The sequence below is a fragment of the Stegostoma tigrinum genome, chromosome 38 (genome assembly GCF_030684315.1).
Source record: "Stegostoma tigrinum isolate sSteTig4 chromosome 38, sSteTig4.hap1, whole genome shotgun sequence".
Taxonomy (NCBI): Eukaryota; Metazoa; Chordata; class Chondrichthyes; order Orectolobiformes; family Stegostomatidae; genus Stegostoma; species Stegostoma tigrinum.
The window spans coordinates 13,748,904-13,772,798 of record NC_081391.1 but is presented as its reverse complement, the minus strand read 5'-3'; the positions used below and the strand labels follow the sequence as shown (position 1 = coordinate 13,772,798).

General features: G+C 46.4%; 2 protein-coding genes and 1 pseudogene across 2 annotated transcripts; all 3 read right to left on the bottom strand.

Annotated features, from left to right (window-relative positions):
- Positions 1–1,330: 1,330 nt before the first annotated feature.
- On the bottom strand, positions 1,331–6,934 carry LOC132206493 (ferritin, middle subunit-like; annotated as a pseudogene).
- Positions 6,935–8,167: 1,233 nt separating this feature from the next.
- Positions 8,168–14,030, bottom strand: LOC132206492 (ferritin, heavy subunit-like). Its single transcript, XM_059640682.1, has 5 exons — positions 13,953–14,030; positions 11,188–11,334; positions 9,732–9,857; positions 9,154–9,297; positions 8,168–8,209 (listed from the first exon to the last, which is right to left on the bottom strand). Exons 1-5 carry the CDS (start codon positions 14,028–14,030, stop codon positions 8,168–8,170), a joined length of 537 nt encoding a protein of 178 aa, XP_059496665.1.
- A 1,433-nt stretch (positions 14,031–15,463) lies between these two features.
- On the bottom strand, positions 15,464–20,036 carry LOC132206559 (ferritin, middle subunit-like). Its single transcript, XM_059640783.1, has 4 exons — positions 19,935–20,036; positions 16,611–16,757; positions 16,068–16,193; positions 15,464–15,619 (listed from the first exon to the last, which is right to left on the bottom strand). Exons 1-4 carry the CDS (start codon positions 20,034–20,036, stop codon positions 15,464–15,466), a joined length of 531 nt encoding a protein of 176 aa, XP_059496766.1.
- Between the last annotated feature and the right edge of the window lie 3,859 nt (positions 20,037–23,895).

Below are 23,895 nucleotides of genomic sequence, written 5' to 3'. Positions count from 1 at the left end.
GGCACTACACAGTTTATGAAAACCTGGTCTGCAAGTTCGGGCTGCGCTGCAGAGTCTATTCCCATGGCGTAGTTTGCCGCAGTGTATTCCTTTCCTTTGGTACTTTAGAATGTTTTGGCGGCTCAGTGCCAGGGACCCAGGTTCGATTCTACCCCTGGGCGATGGACTGCGTGGATTTCCTCCAGGTGCTTGAGTTTCCTCACACAGCCCGACGATTTGCAGATTGTCGATAGTGAGCAGGGGCATGCAGGCTTGGTCGAATAACCATGGGGAATGTGGAGTTAAGGCAAAGGGGTTGGGTCTAAGGAGGATGCTGTTCAGAAGGTCTATGCAGATTTAATGGGCCTAATGGTCCCTTCCTGCACTTGAGGGTTACTGTAGCCTAGACTTATTTTCACCAAAAATAAATTGCTTTATGAGGTTGGAACAAATATGTTGAGTGCCTTTTGACTCTGCAGCACCCCCCCCGCCAACCTCGATGAAGGCTGCAGTGTACACCCGCTACAAAACTCCCTGGAACAATCCTCAGGATGTCTCAGATCGCACCCTCACGAACCCATGATCTCTGACACCTTGAAAGATAAAAGAAGCAGCCGTAAAGGAAAGTCAGCATCTCCATGTCTCCTCTCCGAGCCACTTTGCTCCTTCAATGTGATTTCACCCAATCAACCTGCATCAGGAGTAATGTTCACCATGGGGGAAAGCTCAGAGGAACCAAGGGAGCAGCTTAGTGTGCTCAATGCTGGCATTAGCAACAAGAGCCAATCAAACAGCAGCATTTAACCAAGTGCATTGCTGTGTTCTTCCCAGGTCCCTGTTATCCTGCTGTAAGCAGCAATGAGGCCCTACATTATAATCCAGTACAGTTCAGGTGAACGTCTTGAGCTGACTCCCAGGGAAAGGGGCTGTGGTGAATGTTTAGGCTGGTGGGGCACGTGGATAGAAAAGGTCGGGTGGGGGGAGGGCGGGGTGAGCGAAGTGGGGAGAAGCGGAAGAGAAAGAGCTCCAGCCACAGTTTGGGATGGTGAAACCAAAAGTAACAATACTGAGAATATAGTGTTTATTGGTCAGGGTAGGGCCCAATGGGGGGAAAAAAAAAAAGAAGAGATATACCAGGCAATAAAATGTGAGGCTGGATGAACACAGCAGGCCAAGCAGCATCTCAGGAGCACAAAAGCTGACGTTTCGGGCCTAGACCCTTCATCAGAGCCTGTGCTCCTGAGATGCTGCTTGGCCTGCTGTGTTCATCCAGCCTCACATTTTATTATCTTGGAATCTCCAGCATCTGCAGTTCCCATTATCTCAGATATACCAGGCAGTTGAGATTGTTTCACACCTCTGCTGCTTCCGCCAGCTGGATTGAAATCAGAGCCTGCTGGGCCTCTTCCTTTAGACCTTGGTGATCAGGCAGCTGGGTCAGTAGATAAAGGGCTGTCTTCACTTTGTGTTGCTGTCATCATTCAGGCAATAATTGAGTACGCAGGATGGCTGAGGCGGGGAAGAGATTAAGGGAAATGTGCAATTGAACACCACTATCCCAAATTCTATCAGGCTGGGTAGAGAAGTCTATTTAGAAGGTGTGGGAACTTCCTGTCACCAGAGGAAGACAATTGCTTTGAGCTACAGTTGAACCCACCATCTCCAGAAGTGCACTAATTGTCCTCTAGAAGAAAGCCAATGCCACAATTGACAAATTCCAACCTTATCCTATTTGGAGGAGAAACACCTTCAATTTCCACAGGACTAACCAAAAAAAACACTCCATCGAGTTACATTCTAATGTGGGGATAGTGAGCTATTCTGTGAAGGGTTGCCTAATCCAATTAGAAATTGGACCAATCAAATGACAGAAAACGAATTGGCTTCAAGCAAGAGCTATCACCCAAAGTATTCAGAGCTCTGAATGATGGACAATAAGCAAGATCAACACATCATTTTATTCATTTCCATTTAGCTGGTACAGCCATTACATTCTTTGCTACAAAAGTCCCTTCTCCTTGGAAGGAGACAGGTTGTCCAGGGTGAAGTGGGGAATGCATTCAGACCAAGCAGACAGTACTCCAGGCCACACTAACTGCTGTCCTCCAGGGAGAGCCTGTCAAACAGGTATTCTCCCATCCCATTCTCAGGGGCTCCCAGGCGCTTCAGGTTGGTGATGTAGTCCCCGAGTTGCTTGATGATCTCCACCTCCTCATCCAAATAGTGATTCTCCAGGAAGTCACACAGCTGCAACAGAGGAATATGACAACTGGGTGCATTAACACTATCCAAGACAATTTCAGAATTCCCACTGAAAAAAACAGGCTTTACCATACTAGTTCCAGACAGCCCTGAAAATTTAGCTAACACCTGGAAAATCTGTGTCGGTGATGACAATAGGATTTCAGCTGCTCCATCTTGCTGCTTGTGAAGTGGAGCTGAGTTGGATGGTGATGGACAATGATCATTCCACTGTAATGCTCCCAAGTGAGAATGGGAATTCAATGGCCAATATCACTTCATCACTCCCAATGGATTGCCTTCCAAACTCCCATTTCACTTCATTACTGATCACCATGTAACAACTGCTCAGCAGCATGGACCCAAAGTGATCAGTGCACACCTGTGAATTTCCAATCCACACAGACCAACCAATGAAGTGTTACCCTGAGGGTCTCGCAGTGATGAGAATGAAGTGGTGAAGCTTACATGAGGGTCAGTCTGGGCCGTGGAGAGTTGGTGTAGATCCAGCAAACTCTGGTTCACATTCTTCTCCAGATCCAGGGCAACCTGCAGCGCCTGCAGACTGTTGCCCACTCATCCCTCTCTGGCTTCTGAGGATGGAAAGAAGGACAGGTAAGCCTCAGAAACAACATCCCTGCAGCATGCATCAGGCCATTCTGCCCACTCATGACCATCTGAAGAGCATCCAACCTGGTCCTAGCCCCAGCCATGTAATCCTGCATTTTTCATGCCCTATCCTACCCTGCACATCTTTGGACTGTGGGAGGAAGCCTATGTAGAGATGTGGTGAACATGTCAACTCCAGAATTAAGCTTGTGCCCCAAGCACTGATGCAGTTGTGCTAACCACCGCCATCCCTGAAGTCCTTAGGAAGAACAGATCAGTTATTTAAGGAATTGCTTTCACCTAGCCCTATTTGCTTCTTCCGAAAGGAGAGTCAATTCACAACCAGGTCATAGTGGGGATAAGAGTTATGTTTGCACAGAATTGTCAGTGCCCATCTGATGGCATCCCAAGGAAGATATTCACAACTTAATCCCAGGGCTCGTTAAGCAGTGGTACTGTCCCTAGGTTTGGAGCATAGGCCCAGGTTGAAGTCCCACTTGTGCTTATGGCTTCATCTCGGACTGACCTGAATGATCAAAAGCATCACTACTATTTAATTCATTGAAGGGACAGCAATATGTTGACAATAAAAGGAACCAAGAGAACAAGACTAGAGATATTTCAAGGATCCATAAGTGTAGACAGGGTGGGGAAGTTGGCTTCCACAATGCCCTTCCCCATTTCTTGGGGCGCAGTACAGGGACTCCAGTCTTGTCACAAACTTTGCAGCATTGGCCATGCAAAGGTGGAATACTGTGTGGTGACCAGAGCCACAATGGCACTGGAAGGGTCACCAGGATGTTGCCCCAAGACTGAAAAATCCATTAAAAGGAGAGATTAGATTTCTCACTCCAATCCTCAGAGTGAAGTCAGTTGAGATGTTTATGTGATGGCATTTGATTAGTGTGGAGTCTTGATAGTAGATGGGGAGTGTCTGCTATGAGGGGGTGGGGAGAAAGAGACATTAAGACCAGAGGGCACTGATGTGAGGAGTCAGCAGGTTAGAGGAATCCTTTGCCCAGAGGGTAGTGGAAAAATAATATGGGGGGGGTGGGGCAGTGGGGGAGGCATCTCCTGCTGCAATATTTAAGCAGCTTCTAGACAACTACCAATGCCATGGGGGCTGTAGACCAAGTGCAGTAAATGGGATTAATGTGGTTTGGTGTTTATCGGGTCAGCATGGGGTGGGGTGGTGTGGGGGGGCGGGGGTGGGGGGGGTGGAGAAGCAGCAGGTGGAGGGGAGCCAAGAGGCGTGTTTCTAGGATTTCTTTCCTTTTCATCAAAAGGAGGGGAGCCAAACAAAACAGTTTTCACTTTCTTTCAGGACATGAAACCACACCATAAGCAGCCATTTCTCACATCTCCTCCCCACTGCCTGCCTTCTCCAACTCCAACCTTCACATCCTTTACCACATTAAAATCTTGTCACTACTAACAGAAAACACCATGAGCTACCATTCCTGCACACCACACCATGCCCCCCTCCCAAACTCCAACCTTCACATCCTGGAGGAGGACTCTGCCTCCACGCTGATTCTGGAATTTCAGCAGCTTCTCTGCATGTTCCTGCTTCTCCTGGGACTGATCTTTGAAGAACCGGGAGACATGGGTGAGGGCAACATCATCCCGGTCAAAGTAGGACATCTAGAAGGGAGATAACATGTTAAAGCCCATTAAACACATCATTGACCCCATTTCTCATGCTCAGAACTGGAGGACTGGTTTAGTCTAAAGCAAACTAATGATTCAATCAGCTGAAAATTGTTGACACCTTACAATGTTCACTAATGGTGTTGCAAAATTAGCCAGCAGCTCCTTTAATTGGAGGAAACCAAACAACCCCAGCTTCTTCCACGTAAGATGCAAATTCAGTGTTTTGGTTTGTAAACCCTGCTGAATTGTTTGGGGGGGGGGGGTGTCTGGCACAGCCTGGAGAGAAAAGCTGAAAGCACATTTCTACCATCTAGCCTCCAGAAATGGATGGAAGTGGTAACTGAATAGGGTTTAAACAAGTGCCAGGAGCTGGAATGCAGGATGTGCACAGGGTCAGGCAACTTCCAGTCATTACATGTCTCCCCTGGTGCTAGAGTAACATGCAGATGCTGGACATTAATATAGCTGGTAGGTACAGGTCTTCTGCAACCAATTGGATCAGATGTACTGTATTTTTTTTTACATAAAGCAGCTCTACAAGAGATGCTGTTTGCAGTATGCAGGAGAATGAGGGCGATTAGGAGAATCTTGGTGCTAAAGGAGAGCCTGCCCAGTGACAGCCTTTGGCTTGTTGCAGCAATAGTTTATCACATTTGTTTATGCCATGCACTCAGGTTGCCAGAAGCTTGCAAAGCAAAGCATTAAAATTCACAACTGAAACAAGATCAAATGTTCAGGAGACCTAATGGTATCTGCAGGACTGTGTGACCTATAGATTATTGACTTGTTCAAAGCTGGAGAGCTCAATTTAGCTTATTCCAAGAGGCTAAACTATTGTTTTCCCCACTCATTTCACTCACTTTTCAACTGAGATTCACAATCCAACAAGTTACTGCTGATTAGGAACAGTCTATTGACATCAAAAGAAGAAGTTGTTCTTTGGTAGAATCCTGGTGAGAAGTTAGTTTAATCCTCAAATACAAACTAAAAGTTTAAAAAAGTGGTTTAATTGGGTAGTTAAGTTGTAGAAGGTGAAGAATAGTGGGGATTTTATTATCAGCACACAAGATTCCCTATTGAGTTGGGACAGTGGTCAGTGACTAAAACCCAACAATTGGTTCACTAGTTAAAGCTATTCCCACCTCCCAAAAAGGTAGTTATAGGGACTTTATCCTCATGTCCCTAGATAGGACTTCCTTCCAATAGGCACAAGCCCAGAGAGTGATGAATATTCTCCATGTGTCTGGAGAAAAGTGGAGCTGCAACGTGCAAGAAGCAGACACCATCCAGGACAGAGCAGCCCACTTCGTGGGGACTGCATTCACCACCTCCTTTCAGGGTCCATTATCTACCAGGTCCCCTGCAGCACTCACCAAGGGGACCTCAACACCTTCTGAACACATTCTACTCCTTGGAAGGGCACAGGGGCACCACCACATGGTGGGAGGAGCCAGTTTGTTTCTTTATCTGGTTAAATGGTAAAGGAAGAACATTTATTTCTTCACCTCTGGGTCAATAGCCTCAGCATGTTCCAGCAGCCCCCTTTTGGGGGCGGGGGGGTCGGGGGGGGCAGGCACCTATAACAAGTCAACTTTCTATAGGTTGTGAAGTGATGGATCAAACCCACTTCATGATATAGAGCACAGAAAGCCAAAATAATATCGGAGACCTACTTAAGCAGGGAGCAGCTTGTCTTACCTCAAGGACTTCAGTTCAGCTTAAAAAAATCTGATTTGTCAAATTACTACAACACCTTATTGTAAATACCAAAACCAGTATGTTTGTTTATTTACATGCACAAAACTAAAGCAGATACATCAAGGCAGATTTAAAAAGGTAGTTAGCCAATGGTTATCTGGATCAAAGCTTGACAGTAGTTTAGAAAATTATGGAGAGCCACAGCCAGTTATAGGCAATCACAGCCCAAAAAGGAATTTTAAGATAAATCACAAGATGCTTCACCCTCCATATATCATTGAGACAACTGGGGCCTCAGTTGCTGCATATCAGTATCATATCCCATTGTCACCACATTTACGCTGAATCAAGAAATAGCTAAGAGAGATACAAAAAAAAAAACAAACAAGTCTACAAGAGTGTTAAAGATAATGGGAACTGCAGATGCTGGAGAATTCCAAGATAATAAAATGTGAGGCTGGATGAACACAGCAGGCCAAGCAGCATCTCAGGAGCACAAAAGCTAAACGTGTGCTCCTGAGATGCTGCTTGGCCTGCTGTGTTCATCCAGCCTCACATTTTATTATACAAGAGTATTAATCTAGTTTGTTTTAAAAAAAAACAGTTCACTTCATAACAGAAGTAACTCCAACCCCACAGGGACAGCACTCACCAAAGACTGATAGAGATAGGAGGCAGTGAGCTCCACATTAATCTGCTTGTTGACAGCAGCTTCACAATCCTGGTGATAGTTCTGACTGATCTGGGAGGCCATTTTGTGATAGAAACAGCTTTCCTTATCCAACAAAACCAAATTATAAATATAGAAAGAAAACCAGCTACACCTAAAATAGCAATGCCATTGGGCTCTATTTATACTCCAGGAGAAGACCCTCATTTTTTGAGCAGGAAATGACATCATCAGTGATGGCCAATCACTCTTGTTAATCAATTGATCAGTTGCCACGTCCAATCAGTGCAGGATGGGAATTGGATCCAGAAACCAGAATTGACAACTGGTGGATGATGGAATTGCTGAATGACCTTTGACCTCCTGTGCAAGAACAAATTGTATAAGTTTATCAAGCTGAAAATGAGAATAAAATAGACGTATAATTACCACTTTGATAAGACATTTGGACACTTATGTGGGAAGGAATGGCTAAGAGGAAGATGGGCCAAATGGCACTACAGAGTTTTGGAAACCTGGTCTGTAGGGACTGTGTGGGCAGAAGAGTCTATTTCCATGATGTACGACTTGATGACTGTGCAACAGCCTCCCCCTTTTGTTTGGTACTTTTGGGCGTGATGGGGGCTCAGTGGTTAACACTGTTACGTCACAGCCACAGGGACTCTGGTTCAATTCGAGCCTTTGGCAACATGAGTGGAGTTTGCACATTCTCCCTGTGTCTGCATGGGTTTCCACCATCTGCTCCGACTCCCTCCCCTCGTCCAATGGCCTGCAGATTAGGTCGATTGGCAAAGATAATTGCTGACAGTGACAAGGGGCATTCGGATTTGTTAGATTAGCCATGGGAAATGTGGGATTAAGGGAACAGGGTGTCCCTGAGCAGGAGGTTGCTCAGTAGGTCATTACAAATTTAATCAGCTGAATGGCATCTGCCCGCATTGAGGGATTCTACAGCAAAAACTACAACTTCCTGTTGTTAGCATCGAGAGCAGACATTGTAATCCCATACAGATCAGGGGAATTCCAGCTGACCTCTTGGTAAATGGCTTCTGTGAACGTTTGGGCTGAGTTTTCCCAGATCTGGGCTGGGTAGCTTGTTGGAGTGAATGCTGGGAGAGAAGTGGGGTGTGGTGGAGAAAGGAGGAGGAAGAAGGGGAGGATGGCACATGAAAGACAATTTTGGATTGCTCTTGGGAAAAGCTCAGCCCCAGTGTGAACTGACTCCTTCTTGAGCAAAGATGGAGCGGTCGATGTTACTCAGATGGAGGAATGAAAAAGCCAACCTACAGTGAGTCCAGCCACCCTCCCTCAGAAATGTCAAGAGGGATTTAACCGGGTAGGGGGTGCAACTGCAGTTGGCTGGAACAAGAGATGGGGAGAAAGAGAAGGTCACAGGCCTCCAGTGCTGGTCCTGCTTTGATCCATAACCGGCTCCAAGATCCCTAGGCTACATCCACAGGAGACCAAAAACAACAACGCTGAGAATAGAAAATACTGGTCATGGTAGGGCCTCACTGGGGAGGTTACACCAGATGAGTCAAGCCTGTGTCTTTCCTAACTTAGCTGGTTCCTGCAACTGGATTTAGAGCAGAACTTGATATATCTACTTCCGCCAGCATTTTGTCAACTGATCCAGCCTCCAAATCACAGACTTGTCTTCCCATTAGATTATCGTCCGAGTGACAAATCTCATTGCTCGTGGTGACTGAGGGGAGCCTGTAGGAAGGGAAACCTGGCATTGAACGTAGATATCCCACATCCTATGGAATGGGCGTCTGGTTTATCCCTTCGAGCAGGTACGGGAACTTCCTGTCTCAAAAAGGAAGACAAGTTCTGATCGACAATTGAACCTAGAGTATCCAGAAGTGTACTAATTGACCTCTGGAAGATTTTCCACCCCACAATTGGGGAAACACCAACCTCATCCTACTTAGAGGGGAAAGTCTCGAGTCTCCTGTGTCATGAGAAAAAGGAAGTCCGTCTAGTTACTGTGCAATGATCGAGAGTGAGTAAATACATCCATTGAAAGGTTGTTTTCATGTCCAATTAGTAATTGGGTCAGCCAAATTACAGAAAGAGAACTGCCTTCAAGCTCAATAAGACATTTCCCAAAATATCCAGTGCTCTGAATGATGGACAATAAGCAAGATCATAAATGATTTTATTCATTTGCATTCAGCTGGTACAGCCATTATTCTTTGCTACAAGCCTCTTCTCCCTGGAAGGAGACGGGTTGCCCAGGGTGAAGTGGGGAATGCATTCAGAACAAGCAGACAGTACTCCAGGCCACACTAACTGCTGTCCTCCAGGGAGAGCCTGTCAAACAGGTACTCTCCCATCCCATTCTCAGGGGCTCCCAGGCGCTTCAGGTTGGTGATGTAGTCCCCGAGTTGCTTGATGATCTCCACCTCCTCATCCAAATAGTGAGTCTCCAGGAAGTCACACAGCTGCAACAGAGGAATATGACACTTGGTACATTTATACTATCCAAGACAACTTCACAATTCCTACTGAAAAAGACTGAGCCATAACGAGCTCTAGACAGCCCTGAAAATCTAGCTAACAGGTGGAGAATTTGTGCCAGTGAGCACATTTCAGCTGCTTCATCTCACCTTCTTAAAGAGCTCCAAGTTGTATTGTATAGTGCAACAATCCCCAATTCAGCAGTCAAAAAAGTCACATCAGCATTCCCACCAGACTGTAATCCAAATTCCTATTTCAGTTCGGTGTTGAGCAGTTTAACATTGTCATCATAATTATGATGACAAAGGTACAATGTAGCATCTGGACAAAGTTACGTCTGTGAATTTCCACTCCACAAAGACCAACCAATGAAGTTGAGGAGGCCTGGCAGTGATGAGAATGAAGAGGTGAAGCTTGCATGAGGGTCAGTCTGGGCTGTGGCGAGTTGGTGTAGATCCAGCAAACTCTGGTTCACATTCTTCTCCACATCCAGGGCAACCTGCATTGCCTGCAGACTGTTACCCAACTCATCCCTCTCAGGCTTCTGAGGATGGAAACAGGAACAGTTAAGCTTCAGAATCAGAGACTCGCCGCAGCATGGGAGCAGGCCATTCAGCCCATTGAGTCTGCAATCAACCTTCTGAAGAAGATCTCAGATTTACCTGAGCCATTTGCACTGCAATTCCCCCATGGCTACTTCACCCAGCCTGCCCATATTTGGACTGTAGGAAGAAACCTGAACATGTAATCACCAGTCATCAGAGGCCAGAGCTAAACCTGTGTCCCTGGCACTGAGCAACTGTGCCACCCCTAAAACCCACATTCATTACTTGTGAAGTGACTTCACTTTGCTCCATTTATCCTTGATCTGAAGCATGAAGTCATTGTGGGCTAGGGATTTATTTCACACAAAGTTCAACTGTTTGCACCAGTGCCCATTTGGCATTTAGATGAGGACATTGACACCTTAGTCTCAAGGGCTCTTGAGGTAGAGTACCAATCTGCACCTTGCAGGCCAGGCATCTATGTCTCACCTGTGCTGGTGGCTTCATCCATGTCTGAGCAGGATGATCAGACATCACTACTATTTAATTCATTGAAGGGAGCAATGTGCTTACAGTAAAAGGGACAAGCAACAAATGCCCAAGTCCATCCCTCAAGGTTCAGCAAAGGTAGACAGAGTGGGCAAGGGGCTGACATGATGCTGGTCTCCATGATTTGGGGCTCAGTAGAAAGGATGAGTCTTGCCACAAACATGGCAGCATTGGCCAGACCAAAGATGGAATGTAGTGTGGTGACCAGAACCACCATCAGAGGGACAAGGTGGCACTGCAGGGGGTACAGGTGAGGGTCATCAGGATGTTGGCCCAAGATGGAAGCAAAAAAAGACAACAAAAATACAATGATGAGAGGGAGGTTGGATAGCCTGGGATGGTGATCTGATGGAAGTGTGGAAGATCAGGGAGGATGGACAATACACAGTCCCCATGGCAGACATGAAGACCAGATGGCACAGGTTTGAGGAGATTGGAGGACCCACCCACCCAGTCGAGGGTGGGAGAGGTATGGGATGCATTACCTGTGGGGTCAGTGGAGGCAGTTACTCCAGCAACATTGAAGGCTAATCTCAACAACTTCTTCATGCCAGAAGATAGTCGGCTGTGGACTAAGTGCAGGAAATTGTGTTAATCTAGTTTGATGTTTGTGGGCAGCATAGACATGGTGGACAATAGGGCTTGTTTAGAAACTGCCTTCAAAAGAAATCAAACAGGGAAGCCATGCCAAAAGAGGATTTTCACATCCCAACAGGACGCAGCACCACAAGAGCTGCCATTCTCTCCTCCACAGCTGCAACCCTCCCACCCAACTCCAACCTTCACATCCTGGAGGAGGACTCGGCCTCCACGCTGATTCTGGAATTTCAGCAGCTTCTCTGCATGTTCCTGCTTCTCCCGGGACTGATCTTTGAAGAACCTGGAGAAGTGGGGGAGGGCCACATCATCCCGGTCAAAGTAGGACATCTGGAAGGGAGATAACATGTTAAAGCCCATTAAACACAGCACTGACTCCAAATTCTAGTTCAGCCTTCTGCAGCAAACTAACTGCCTGGTATGTGAACATGTTTGAGAACCCAATGATGTCCAGCTGTCCAGCAGATCCTTCAACTGGGATCAAACAGAACAATCCCAATTTCCTGTTGGAAACTGGCAAAAGTTTGGCTTAAAACAAACAGTAAATTGCTCAGGCTGCCTGGCACAGCATTATAGCTCTTCTTGTATCCAGCCATGTTTGCACTCACTAACCTTCATTCGAATTGGACAATATTAGTGCCAAACAAACAGCTGAAACAAGCACCAGGAGCTGGAGTGCAGGCTATACTTGAGTAGGGGAGCTGTAACACTATTGCTCCTTTGGGGCTGGCATGGAAATACATGTTAGACACTGCTGTAACAATATAACCAGGAGGAAGCAAGGTTTCTGTGGCCTCAAAACCAGGGAGATTGAATGTACGGTATATTTTATGACTACAAGATATAATAGAGGCGAATGAGAGAAAGCGACAACAAGATAGTGCAAAGGAAAACCTACCCAGTAACTGCCTCTGGATTGTTGCAGTTATAGTTTATAGCACACTAAAATTAGTGCACTCACATCCAGAAGGGGGAGAACAAGGGTCACATGAACAAAACAAATTGAATCAAACTGAGGGAAGGTCAAATATTGGAGAGAAAGAACCAATGTGACCTGTATCTACAGATAATGGCTGATCTAACGTCACTAGTTAACACAAAGCTGGACAACAAAGTTTGGCTTATCCCAGCTGGCACCGTTCTGTTGTTTGTCCACCCATATGTGACTCACTTCCGAACCGAGATATTCACAATCCAATGCCTTGAGGTTTATGAAGGGCTATTCTTCTGATATTTGAAACAGGAGCTAAGAGTTTTGTTGTCGAGGAAGCCTGGTGGGAAGTTATTGTCTTCATGTAGAAGCAGTCAAACAAAATTTCTTGTCTGTTTAACGGGGTAGGGACAAGCTGTGGCAGGAGAGAATAGGAAGGATTTTATAATTGGCACACGTGTTCCCCAAGGGAAATGGGACCCTGGTCAGTAATTAAAACCCGTCAACTGGCTCACCAATGAAAGCTGTACCCACCTCCCAAATGGAGTTTATACGGGCTTCATCCATCTGTCATGAGACATCTTCTTTCTAACAGACAAAAGCTGAGAGTGAAGAAGATTCTCCATGTGTCTGTGGAAGTGGAGCTGCAACATTCAAGATGCAGACACCATCCAGGACAGAGCAGCCCACTTCATGGGGACTGCATTCACCACCTCCTTTCAGGGTCCATTATCTACCAGGTCCCCTGCAGCACTCACCAAGGTTACTTCAACACACACCTTCCAAACACATTCTACCCCTTGAGATACGATGATGTAGAGCTGGATGAAAACATCAGGCCAAGCAGAGGAGCAGGAAGGCTGCTGTTTTGGGCCTAGGCCCACCTTCAGAAGGGTCATGCCCCAAGACATCAGCCTTCCTGCTCCTCTGATGCTGCTTGGCCTGCTGTGTTCATTCAGCTCTACACCTTGTTATCTCAGATTCTCCAGCATCTGCTGTTCCTACTGTCTGAAACATTCTACCCATTGGAAAGTTACAGGTTCACTGCCACCTGGCTAAAGGGGACAGTTTGTTCCCTATCAGGATGGCATAGAGACTGGACCATGAATCTCAGACTCCAGCAGCTAGAGGGGATGCAGGGTGTGGGTGAGGGGGCAGGAGGCAAACATGGTTTGCAGAAGCTTCAACACGCCACACACTAAAGCAGATCAACTTTCTACAGGTTCAGGGATAGGCCACACCCATCTCATGATGGGAGTGCAAAATGCCAAGCAGGCCTCAGCTGAGATCTACTTTAAAAAGTCAGATACCAGTCACACTCAGCCTAACCTCAAGTAGGTTTGCTCAGATTAGCCACAGCAGACTGCAATAGGGAATTATCATTGTCAATATCAGAATTGATATTTAAGTATCACCACAAAAGCAAGCAAATATAAAATCAGATACTTAAACCTGTCAGAAAGAGGGTAACTAGCCAGTGGGTGATTCTAGTCCCACAGTATGATCAATATAATACCTTTCTGAAGTAACCCTACCAACATTTGGTAATCTTAGAGGGAATGACATCTACTGCCAATTCAAACACCAAACTGGCAAATTTCTCCAGGGACACTTCATCCTCCACATATCTCTGAAGGCCAACTGGGACCCAGCTTCAGAGTACATCATTATCAAACCCCATTGGTACAGTAACATTGCCCTTATCCTGAATTAATATTTAGGAAAGGACTACAAAACTCAATCTACAAAGAGAGAGGGTCCAGTTAATTAAATTCAAGAGAAAACATTTACTTCAACTACATAGATCAAGTTTTAACCCCACAGGGACAGCACTCACCAAAGAGTGATTGAGATCGGAGGCAGTGAGCTCCACATTAATCTGCCTTTTGACAGCAGCTTCACAATCCCGGTGATAGTTCTGACTGATCTGGGAACTCATCTTATAAAGGAAAAGCTTGCTTTACTTTCCTCACCACCTTCTCCTGTTTTTGTTACTTTAGGGGGCATGGTATCTTACTGATGAGCACTGCTGCTGCATAGTGCCCGGGACCCACATGTAATTCCAGTCATGGGCGACTCTGACGAGGCTGTACATCGTCCCCGTGTCTGTGTGGGTTCCTTTCCTCCCACAGTCCAGAGACATGCAGTTTACTTTGCAATGGCTGTGGGATAGAAAGATGGGGGCAAGAAGACAGGGTGTGTCTGAACAAGATGCTGTTCAGAGGACAGAGGATCAGTGCAGACTAAATGGGCTGAACAATCTCTTCCTGCACTGCACGGATTCACAGATTCTACAGCCAAGACTCAAGATTATTTGAAATAAAACACTTTATGTAGTGGAACAAATACATTCAGTGCCTGAACGACCCACACCTTCAGTGAAGGCTGCAGTGTGCACTCGCTACACAACTCCCTGGAACAATCCCCAGGCTGGCTCTGATCACCCCCTCCTCAACCCATCATCTCTCTGACACCTCAAAAAGATAGAAGAAGCAGTCGTACAGGAAAGTCAGCATCTCACGGTCTCCTCTCCAAGTCGCACTGATGCTTCAATGTGATTGGGTGAAATCTACCTTCATCAGGAGTAACCCTCAGCGTGTGTGAAGCACAGAGGAACCAAGGGAGCAGCTTAGTGTGCTCAATGCTGGCTTTAGCAGCAAGAGCCAATCAAATGGCAGCATTGAACCACGAGTGTTGCTGTGTTACTCCAAAAGACACAGTGATGGTGCTCGAAGTGGTATTGAGCTCATACATGAGCATGTAACAGTTCAAGATAATTTCCTGAGCTAACTCCATGGAATATGGGTGCTGTCAATGTTGGGGCTGAATTTTCCCAGCTGTAGACTGGCAGGGTGGAAGTTTATTGCTAGGAGTGGGGTGGTGGGAGGGGTGAGAAAAGCAATGAAGGTGTTGGAACAGGTCAGAGAAAGTAAACTGACAAAAGCCACATTAGGCCAGCTTCAGAATGCTCCTAGGAGAATTGACTCGAGGCTAAGGGTAATTACACCAAGATCCCTTCAGGGTAGCAGCATATTTAACTCCCACAACAAGAGGAATGAACTGTTCAGTGCTGTCAACTACAGTAGGCTGTAACAAGGCAGGGTAGGTCTCAGCCCACCAGTACTGGCCTTGGTTTGAACCTTCACCGGCTCCCAGTAACTTTAGGCTGTGTCCACATGAGATAAAGGTAGCAAATGTAAAACAGAATATGCTGGTCATGTCAGGGCCCATTGGGAGGATACGAGTCAGGTTGAACTCATCTCAGTCCCAGCTGAGCTGTTTCCTGCACCTGGGCAGAAAGCAGAGCCTGATATCTCTTCCCATAGGCCTATTGGTGAGAACCTGCAGCGTCCAGCTGTCTGAATGATGGACAAGAACCAAGATAAACACATCATTTTACTCATTTGCATTCAGCTGGTACAGCCATTACATTCTTTGCTACAAGTCCCTTCTCCCTGGAAGGAGACAGATTGCCCAGGGTGAAGTGGGGAATGCATTCAGACCAAGCAGACAGTACTCCAGGCCACACTAACTGCTGTCCTCCAGGGAGAGCCTGTCAAACAGGTACTCTCCCATCCCATTCTCAGGGGCTCCCAGGCGCTTCAGGTTGGTGATGTAGTCCCCAAGTTGCTTGATGATCTCCACCTCCTCATCCAAATAGTGGGTCTCCAAGAAGTCACACAGCTGCAACAGAGGAATTATGGCAACTTGGTACATTTGCATGATCCAGGAAATTTTCAGAATTCCCACTGCGAAACAGACCCCACCATAACTGGCTCTCGACAGCTGGAAAAGCCACTGACATCTAGATGTTGCGCCAGGGAGGACAGTAACATTCCAGATGCACCTTGTTGTTTGTGAAGTGGAGCCGAGCTGAACTGTGACAGACAATGATCATTCTACTGCAAGTGGACCTGAAAGTGAATTCAGTGGCCAACATCACTCGTGGTACTGAATCCAAATTCCCATTTCAGCTCATTGCTGAGCTGTTTTAATGTTGATTAAATGAACATACTGTTCAGATATGATATTGTGATCAAAGTATCCCAGTGAATTTTAATCTACAAAAGACCAATGAGGTGTTGCCCTGAGGGCCTAGCAGTGATCAGAACGAGGAGGTGGGAAAGCTCACATGAGGGTCAGTCTGGGCTGTGGCGAGTTGGTGGAGATCCAGCAAACTCTGGTTCACATTCTTCTCCAGATCCAGGGCAACCTGCATTGCCTGCAGGCTGTTACCCCACTCAGCCCTCTCTGGCTTCTGGGGATGGAGAGAAGGACAGGTAAGCTTCAGAATCTCTGCAGCATGGGAACAGGCTATTTGACACATGGTGACAATAACAAAGGTCACTACATCGTTTTATTCATCCCCGATCAGCAGGTACGGCCACTGCGTTCGTCGCTACAAGTCCCTTCTGTGAACAATCCCACCTTATTCCTGTAACCCTGCATTTTCAATGGCAATCCTTCTAACCCACACGTCATTGAACCGTGAAGCCAATGTGGACATGGCAAGAACAAGTAAACTCCAGTCGTTCACTGGAGCCTAGAACCAAGAACCAAACTTGGATCCCTGGCACTGAGGCAGGCATGGTAAACACCGAGTCACTGTGCCATCCCTGAGGAGCAGCCACTCTCTACCACCCAACTCCCCCCACCCCAAAAACCCAACACCAGCCTTCACATCCTGGAGGAGGACTCTGCCTCCACGCCGATTCTGGAATTTCAGCAGCTTCTCTGCATGTTCCTGCTTCTCCTGGGACTGATCTTGGAAGAACTGGGAGACATGGGGGAGGGCAACATCATCCCGGTCAAAGTAGGACATCTGGGAGAAAACAAGTTACAACCATTAAACATTATGCAATTGGTGCCAGACATGACTGGTTTAGCCTTCAATCAAATTGAGAAGTCAATAAACATGACATGTTTTTTTAAATACATCAAGGTGGATGAGAACCATTGTCCAATTAGCCAGTAGCTCCAGTTCAAGGATCATCAAAAACAACCCTCGCCTCCTCCTGGTAACCAGGCAAACTTGAAATTCCTTGACCAAAACCTGTGAATTGACCATGCCTGTTCTTGTCTGTAGAGAGAAGAGCATTTCCACTCTAAGCACCATCAGAATTGGATGAAGTTCGTGACTGAACAGGGTTTAAGGAAATGCCAGGAGCTGGAGTGCCACATATACTTGTGTGGAAGAGCAGCCGATACCTCCTACCACCCCGCCCTTCATCATGACTCCACCCCTGACCACCAAACCATCTCCTAGTCCATTTACAACTTCACTGGAGATGACCTCCCACCCACAGCCTCCAACCTCATCCATTCCCCATGGAGATAGCCGAAGGCCCTCTGCTTCTCTCATCCTGCAGGTCTGACTGGTCCCCATTCACCAACAACCTTGTCCACTAGCCAACTCATCCTCACCCCTAACTTCTCCTTCAATTCCTCCCACCTCCTACAGAGGAAGGGGGTGGCCATAGGCACGTGCATGGGCCCAGGCTGTGCCTGCTTCTGTTAGGATTTGTGGAACAATCCTTCTACAGGGAGATGGGCCATAAACTCCACATCTTCCTCCATTACATCCCACAAAGGAGCTTGAACGGTTCCTCTAATTCATTAGAGCCTTCTACCTCAACCTTAAGTTTGTCTATCAATCTTTGATATATTTCAAACCTACTGACTCCTACAGCTACCTAGAATACACCTTACCCACCTTCCTGTGGAAGGAAAACGCCATCCCCTAATCCAATTCCTTCACCTCCAGCCCCGAGGGGAGGCATTCTACTCCTGGGCATCCCAGATGTCCTCGTTTTCCGAGGGAGCGTAACTTCCCTTTAGTGGAAGAAAAACACAACCGGTCTTGCATCTTATCCCTCACACAACCAAAACAGAATCCTCTCATCCTTCAGTACCACCTCAATGCCAGGACCCAGTGCATCATCCTCTGGCACTTATACAATCTACAATCTGACAAAGACATGTTTTACCTCTCCAACCTTAGCTGCCTTCTGGAGAGACCACTGATTCCCTTGTACATTCCACTAGCCAGGGCTTTTTTCCTGCCACACAGATTGTGCTACACCTCCCCTCATCCCAGGCCCCAAGACCTTCCACATCAAGATGAAGTGGACCTACACACCTGCAGTTAGGTATGCTGTATCCACTGCTCCTAATGTGGCCTCCTCTACATCAGGAAATCCGAGCAGAGGCTTGACACCACTTTGTGGAGTGCCTATGCTGGGCTCGTGACCAGCAGCTGCACCTCCCAGTCACAAACTACTTCCCCTTCAGAGGGGCAGGAGGGGACAGTTGATGTTCATTCTGGGCCTCCAATGCCACCCAAAGGTTGCAGGAACAGCACCTTGTATTCTGCTTGGGAACCCTGCAGCCCAATGGTATCAGTGAGGACTTAAGCTGAAAGATCTCCCTTCCCCCAATCACAGCTCAGCTAGTTCCCACCTCCCCGACTGGTCCGTCCTTCCTCCCACCTACTTCCCCACACCACCCCACCTCCCGCCGACCCCCGCCACCTCAAATCCCATCCCCACGGACAGGCCTACTCAACTCACTTGACTTGATTGGCTCCATCCTTACCTCAGACTGGAGTCTCCTCACCACCTGTTTCTTTATCCCTCATCCATTCACCTCCCCACCCCTTCCTATTTCAGGGACCCCTTCCCCTCCCCATTTCTCAAGGGTCCAGGCCCAAAACATCAGCCTTCCTGCTCCCCCTGATGGTGCTTGGCCTGCTGTGTTCATCCAGCTCTACACCTTGTTAGAGCAGGTTATCTAGTTCCAACTGATCAGGCTGAGAAGTTTCTTTTGTCAAAAAACAGTCATGTAAATTTCTCTGGCTTTTCTCGGGTAGCTGCATCTCACAGATATACAATAGTAGGTTGTTTGGGCACATGCTGCCCAATTGATATGGGACACCACTAACAGTTAAGACCCAACAGGCTTATTGGTGATAGCTGTTCCCACCTGCTAAAGGGAAGGGTACAGGGATTTCATCCTCAGAGTGGGAAGAGAATGCTTCTCAGACATAAGCCCCATGGAGGGATGAATATTCTCCCTTTTTCCCAAGAAGTGGAGCTGCAACATGCACAAAGTAGACACTATGCAGGACAGAGCAGCCCACCTCATTGAAGGGAGTGAGTGAATGCACTCCCAGTGTCCACTATCTACCAGGTATCTAGCAGCCTTCAAAAGCTGCTTCAACATTTACAAACCATTATAGCCTGCCATTTTGAGAGGCCATAGGCACAGTGCTCCCTGGAGAAAGGCACTATTTCCCATACCGTGGGAATTTGAAACTCCAATTCTTCACCTTTTTTGGTGAAGTGAAGATCTCAGGTTATTCCAGACACCCTGTGCATGCACTCACAGGAGGGTATTGATCTATTGGAGGAATGGACAACAAGTGACTTCCTGGCCACTAACAGTCCATTCATGAACTGAGAATGCAGAAAGCCAACTAGTCCACATCTGAGGCCTCCTCAATGCAAGTTACAACTGCATATGCTCAGAGAAGCCAGTCACTGCCATCATTCTCCATCACAGAATGGAAACTGGCATGTGTATTTAGGATCAGAGCACAAATTAAGTGTGATCAAGGTAAATTAAAATGTTACAGGATGACTAGCCAAGGGGTGCCTACAACTCCCAACACCATTACATCTAATTTTAGTAAAGTTTGGTCAATTCTGGGGAGGAAAACGACAGTTACCACCAGGCAGAGACCTGGCAGTAAATTGTAAAATAATTGACAGAACAATTTGCCCTCCATCTATCACTCAATCCCAGCTGGTGAATTAGATACTGCACATCAATATCAAAATCCATTGTCACCAAAGGGCATTACATTTATCCCAAAATGATTTTTCAAGGTGCAAACTTAAACTCCTCAAATCTACAAGACTATGAAGTTAATTAGAAACAAGAGGATCAGCTCATTTTTGCAGAATAGATTTAATTTCAACTCCATCAAGACAAAACTCACCAAAGACTGATAGAGATAGGAGGCAGTGAGCTCCACATTAACCTGCTTGTTGACAGCAGCTTCACAATCCTGGTGATAGTTCTGACTGATCTGGGAGGCCATTTTATGAAGAAAATAGATTTCCTTTTCCTCCAAAATCAAATAACAAACTTAGAAAGATGATCAACTACACCATAAACATCGCTCTCTTGGGACAATTTTTATACTCGAGCAGCAGCCCTTTATTTTCTTGAGCAGGAAATGACATCATCAGTGATGGCCGATCACTCTCATTCATCAATTGATCAGCTGCCACGTCCAATCAGTGCAGGATGGGAATTGGATCCAGAAAACGATCAGAATTGACAACTGGTCGATGATGGAATTGCTGAATGAGCTTTGACCTCCTGCACAAGTGCAAATCCTGGAAATATTTCTCTGTGAAAATGACAATAAAATATACTCTAAAAGTTCACGATTGTATCTGAGATTATATCTTAAGACACACTCATCACAGATTGGCAGAATTCTGTCAGTTTGTTACTCTGAGGGATTAGTCTTTGTACTTGTTGAATAACAGCGTTGGAGCCCATTGAAAAATGGCCAGATTTTGTTAACAGTAAACATTTTCTTATTGCTGTGCATCGACAGAAACAATGTGCTTTTGGGTTACCTCATACAGGAAGCTCATTCCTTTGTGGATCCATTCTGAATCTGCTGTGATCTCCTTGACGTTGGGTTCATGAAGTGCAGTTTGAAAAGCAAGGTGCTAAATGTGCTGAGTGCCTCTCCTGCATAGTAGACCTCACACCTCCCTGTCTACATTGCTGCTGGAAATGTATAGCACATGCAAACTTTCTATCGCAAAGTTTGGTTTTTATTTGTTTGAAGTAGATCGAGAGCTTAACTCCAGCATGTTTCCAAATGGAGAGTGGCTGGTCCTGTTTACATTACATTCTGTAGAATGTATGGCTCAGCAACTATGTTGAATGGAGCAGCCTCCCATGCACTGGTGGCCTGTGAGGCTTTGGGAATTGAGGATCCCCAATGAACGTTCGAGTATGATCACAGCACTGATGTACAGACTGGTGGAAGCAAGTTACTTTCACTCAATATCTGCTTCAAAAAGCAGGATGCAGTCTAGTGCTATCTTTTAGCTTTGAATGACAAGTTTGAATATTATTCATGTGTTCAAAAAAGGGAATGGGGTAACCCTGGAAATTACAGGCCAGCTAGTCTTATGTCAGTGGTTGGCAAATTAATGGGAAGGGCTGTAAGAAACAGAATTAATGATCACTTGGATAGGCACAGTATGATTTGTGATGGCCAGTGTGGATTTGTGAGGCGTACATCATGCCTCACAAATCTGATTGAATTCTTTGAAGGGATGACCAAACGTGTGGATGAAGGTAGATCAGTGAATGTGGGATACATGGATTGAAGTAAGGCGTTTGATAAGGTTCCCCATGGCAGGCTCATGCAGAAAGTCAGGAGGCATGTGACGGGGGAAATGAGACAGATTGGATTCAGAATTGGCTGACCCATAGAAGACATGGGTGACAGTTGACTGAAAATATTCAACATGGCGCTCAGTTACGAGTGGTGTACCTCAAGGGTCTGTTCAGGGTCCTCTTCTATTTACGATTTTGGTAAATGATTTGGATGTAGGAGTGGAATGGCGGATTAGTAAGTTTTTGGAAGATACGAAGGTGATTTGACTTGTGGATAGTGTGGACGGCTGTTCCAGGTTACAAAAGGACATTGATAGGATGCCGAGCGGGGCTAAGAAGTGGCAGACAGAGTTTAACCCTGAAAAGCGTGAAGTGATTCCTTTTGGAAGGACAAATTTTAAAGCAGAATACAGGGTTAACGGAAAGATTCTTGGCAGTGTGGAGGAGCAGATGGATCTCGGGGTTCATGTCCACAGTTCCCTGAAAGCTGCCAGTCAGGTGGATAGAGTTGTCAAGAAGGCATGTGGTGTGTTAGCTTTCATTCATAGAGGGATTGATTTCAAGAGCTGTGAAGTTATGCTCCAGCTATACAAAAGCCTGGTTCGGCCACATCTGGAGTATTGTGTCCAGTTCTGGTCACCTCATTCCAGGAAAGATGTGGAAGTGTTAGAAAAGGTGCAGAGGAGATTTACCAGGATGTTGCTTGGAATGGAGGGAAGGTCTTACGAAGAAAGGTTGAGAGAACGAGTGCTTTTCTCTTCAGAACAAAGGATGAGAGGTGACTTGATAGAGGTGTACAAAATGATCATAAGTATAGGCAGATATGACAGCCAGAGACTTTTTCCTAGGATGGAGTTAGCTATTATGAGGGGGCATAGTTTTGAAGTGAGTGGAGGTAGATATAGGGTGGATGTCAGAGGTAGGTTCTTTACTCAGAGAGTGGCTGGGGCGTGGAATGCATTGCCGGAGAGTGCAGTGGAGTCGGCCTCGTTAGGGGATTTTAAGCGGCTATTAGATAAGCAGATGGATATAAGGTAGTGGAGGTGAGATCGTCCTTGGGTTTAGGATAAAAGTTCGAAACAACATCGTGGGCTGAAGGGCGTGAACTGTGCTGCACTGTTCTAGGTTCTATTTTCTAAGAAACCATGGGCAGAGGTCAATCCTAATTCATGTGCTCATGGCTTTGAGACCAAGTCAGAGTCTGGGAATTCTGTTGTGAATAACTCTACTTCAGACTTTCCAGAGTCTGTTCACCATCGATAAGACTGAAGTTGGGAATAATGCTGGAGTAGTTTGCAATTTTCCAGCTCAATGCCGCCCCAGTGACACTGAAGCAGCTCCAAGTAAATCCATCACCATCCTGACTTGGAATAATATCAGTGTTTGTGAGTGAAGATCCCAGAAGCCCCTCCTCAGCAACAGCAGCAGCATCATTCCGGTCTCTCCGACACCAGGTGGACTGCAATAAGCAGCTCATCACCATCTCCTGAAGTGTAACAGTTGCTGAGCACTAAATGTAGCCTTGCCATTGGCACACTCAAGATTGACTGTATATAAAAAGCATGCTGTGATAGGGTCAGGTGGGGTCCAAAATTAGAGGGCATCGGTTTGAGGGGAGAGGGGTAAGATTTGATGGGGACATGAGGGGCAACATTTTCATACAGAAGGTGGTGTGCATTGTTAGAACGAGCTGTCAGAGACAGTGGTGGAGGTAGTTAGAATTACAACATTTAAATGACATTTGGAGATTTGCATGGAAAGGAATGGTTTAGAAGGATATGGGCCAAAGGCAGACAAGTGGGACAATGTCAGTGATAATGGGAACTGCAGATGCTGGAGAATTCCAAGATAATAACATGTGAGGCTGGATGAACACAGCAGGTCAAGCAGCATCTCAGGAGCACAAAAGCTGACGTTTCGGGCCTAGACCCTTCGTCTCTGATTTTGTGCTCCTGAGATGCTGCTTGGCCTGCTGTGTTCATCCAGCCTCACATTTTATTATCTTGGGACTATGTCAGGTTGGGAAATCTGGTCAGCATGGACAGGTAGGACCGAAGGGTCTGTTTCCGTGAGAAACGAGTCATTCACTCTAATTCTATGCAACAGAGTGTTCCTGTTTTTTGTAACTTTTGGATGGCAGGGTATTTTAATGGTCAGCATTACTGCCTCATAGTGCCAGGGACCTGGGGTCAATTTCAGTCACGTGTGGAGGCTGCACATCCTCCCCGTGCCTGTGTGGGCCTCTTCCCACAGTCCAAAGACATGCAGTTTATTTTGGACTGGCCGTGGGAAAGATGGCGTAAGAAGGCAGGGTGTGTCTGAACAAGATGCTGTTCAGAGGATCAGTGCAGACTAAATGGGCTGAACAACCTCTTCAGAGGATCAGTGCAAACTAAATGGGCTGAACAACCTCTTCCCGCACTGCAGGGATTCTACACCCAAGACTCAAGATGGTTTAAAATAAAACTCTACGTGGTGGAACAAATACATTCAGTGCCTTAAAGACCCACACCTCAGTGAAGGCTGCAGTG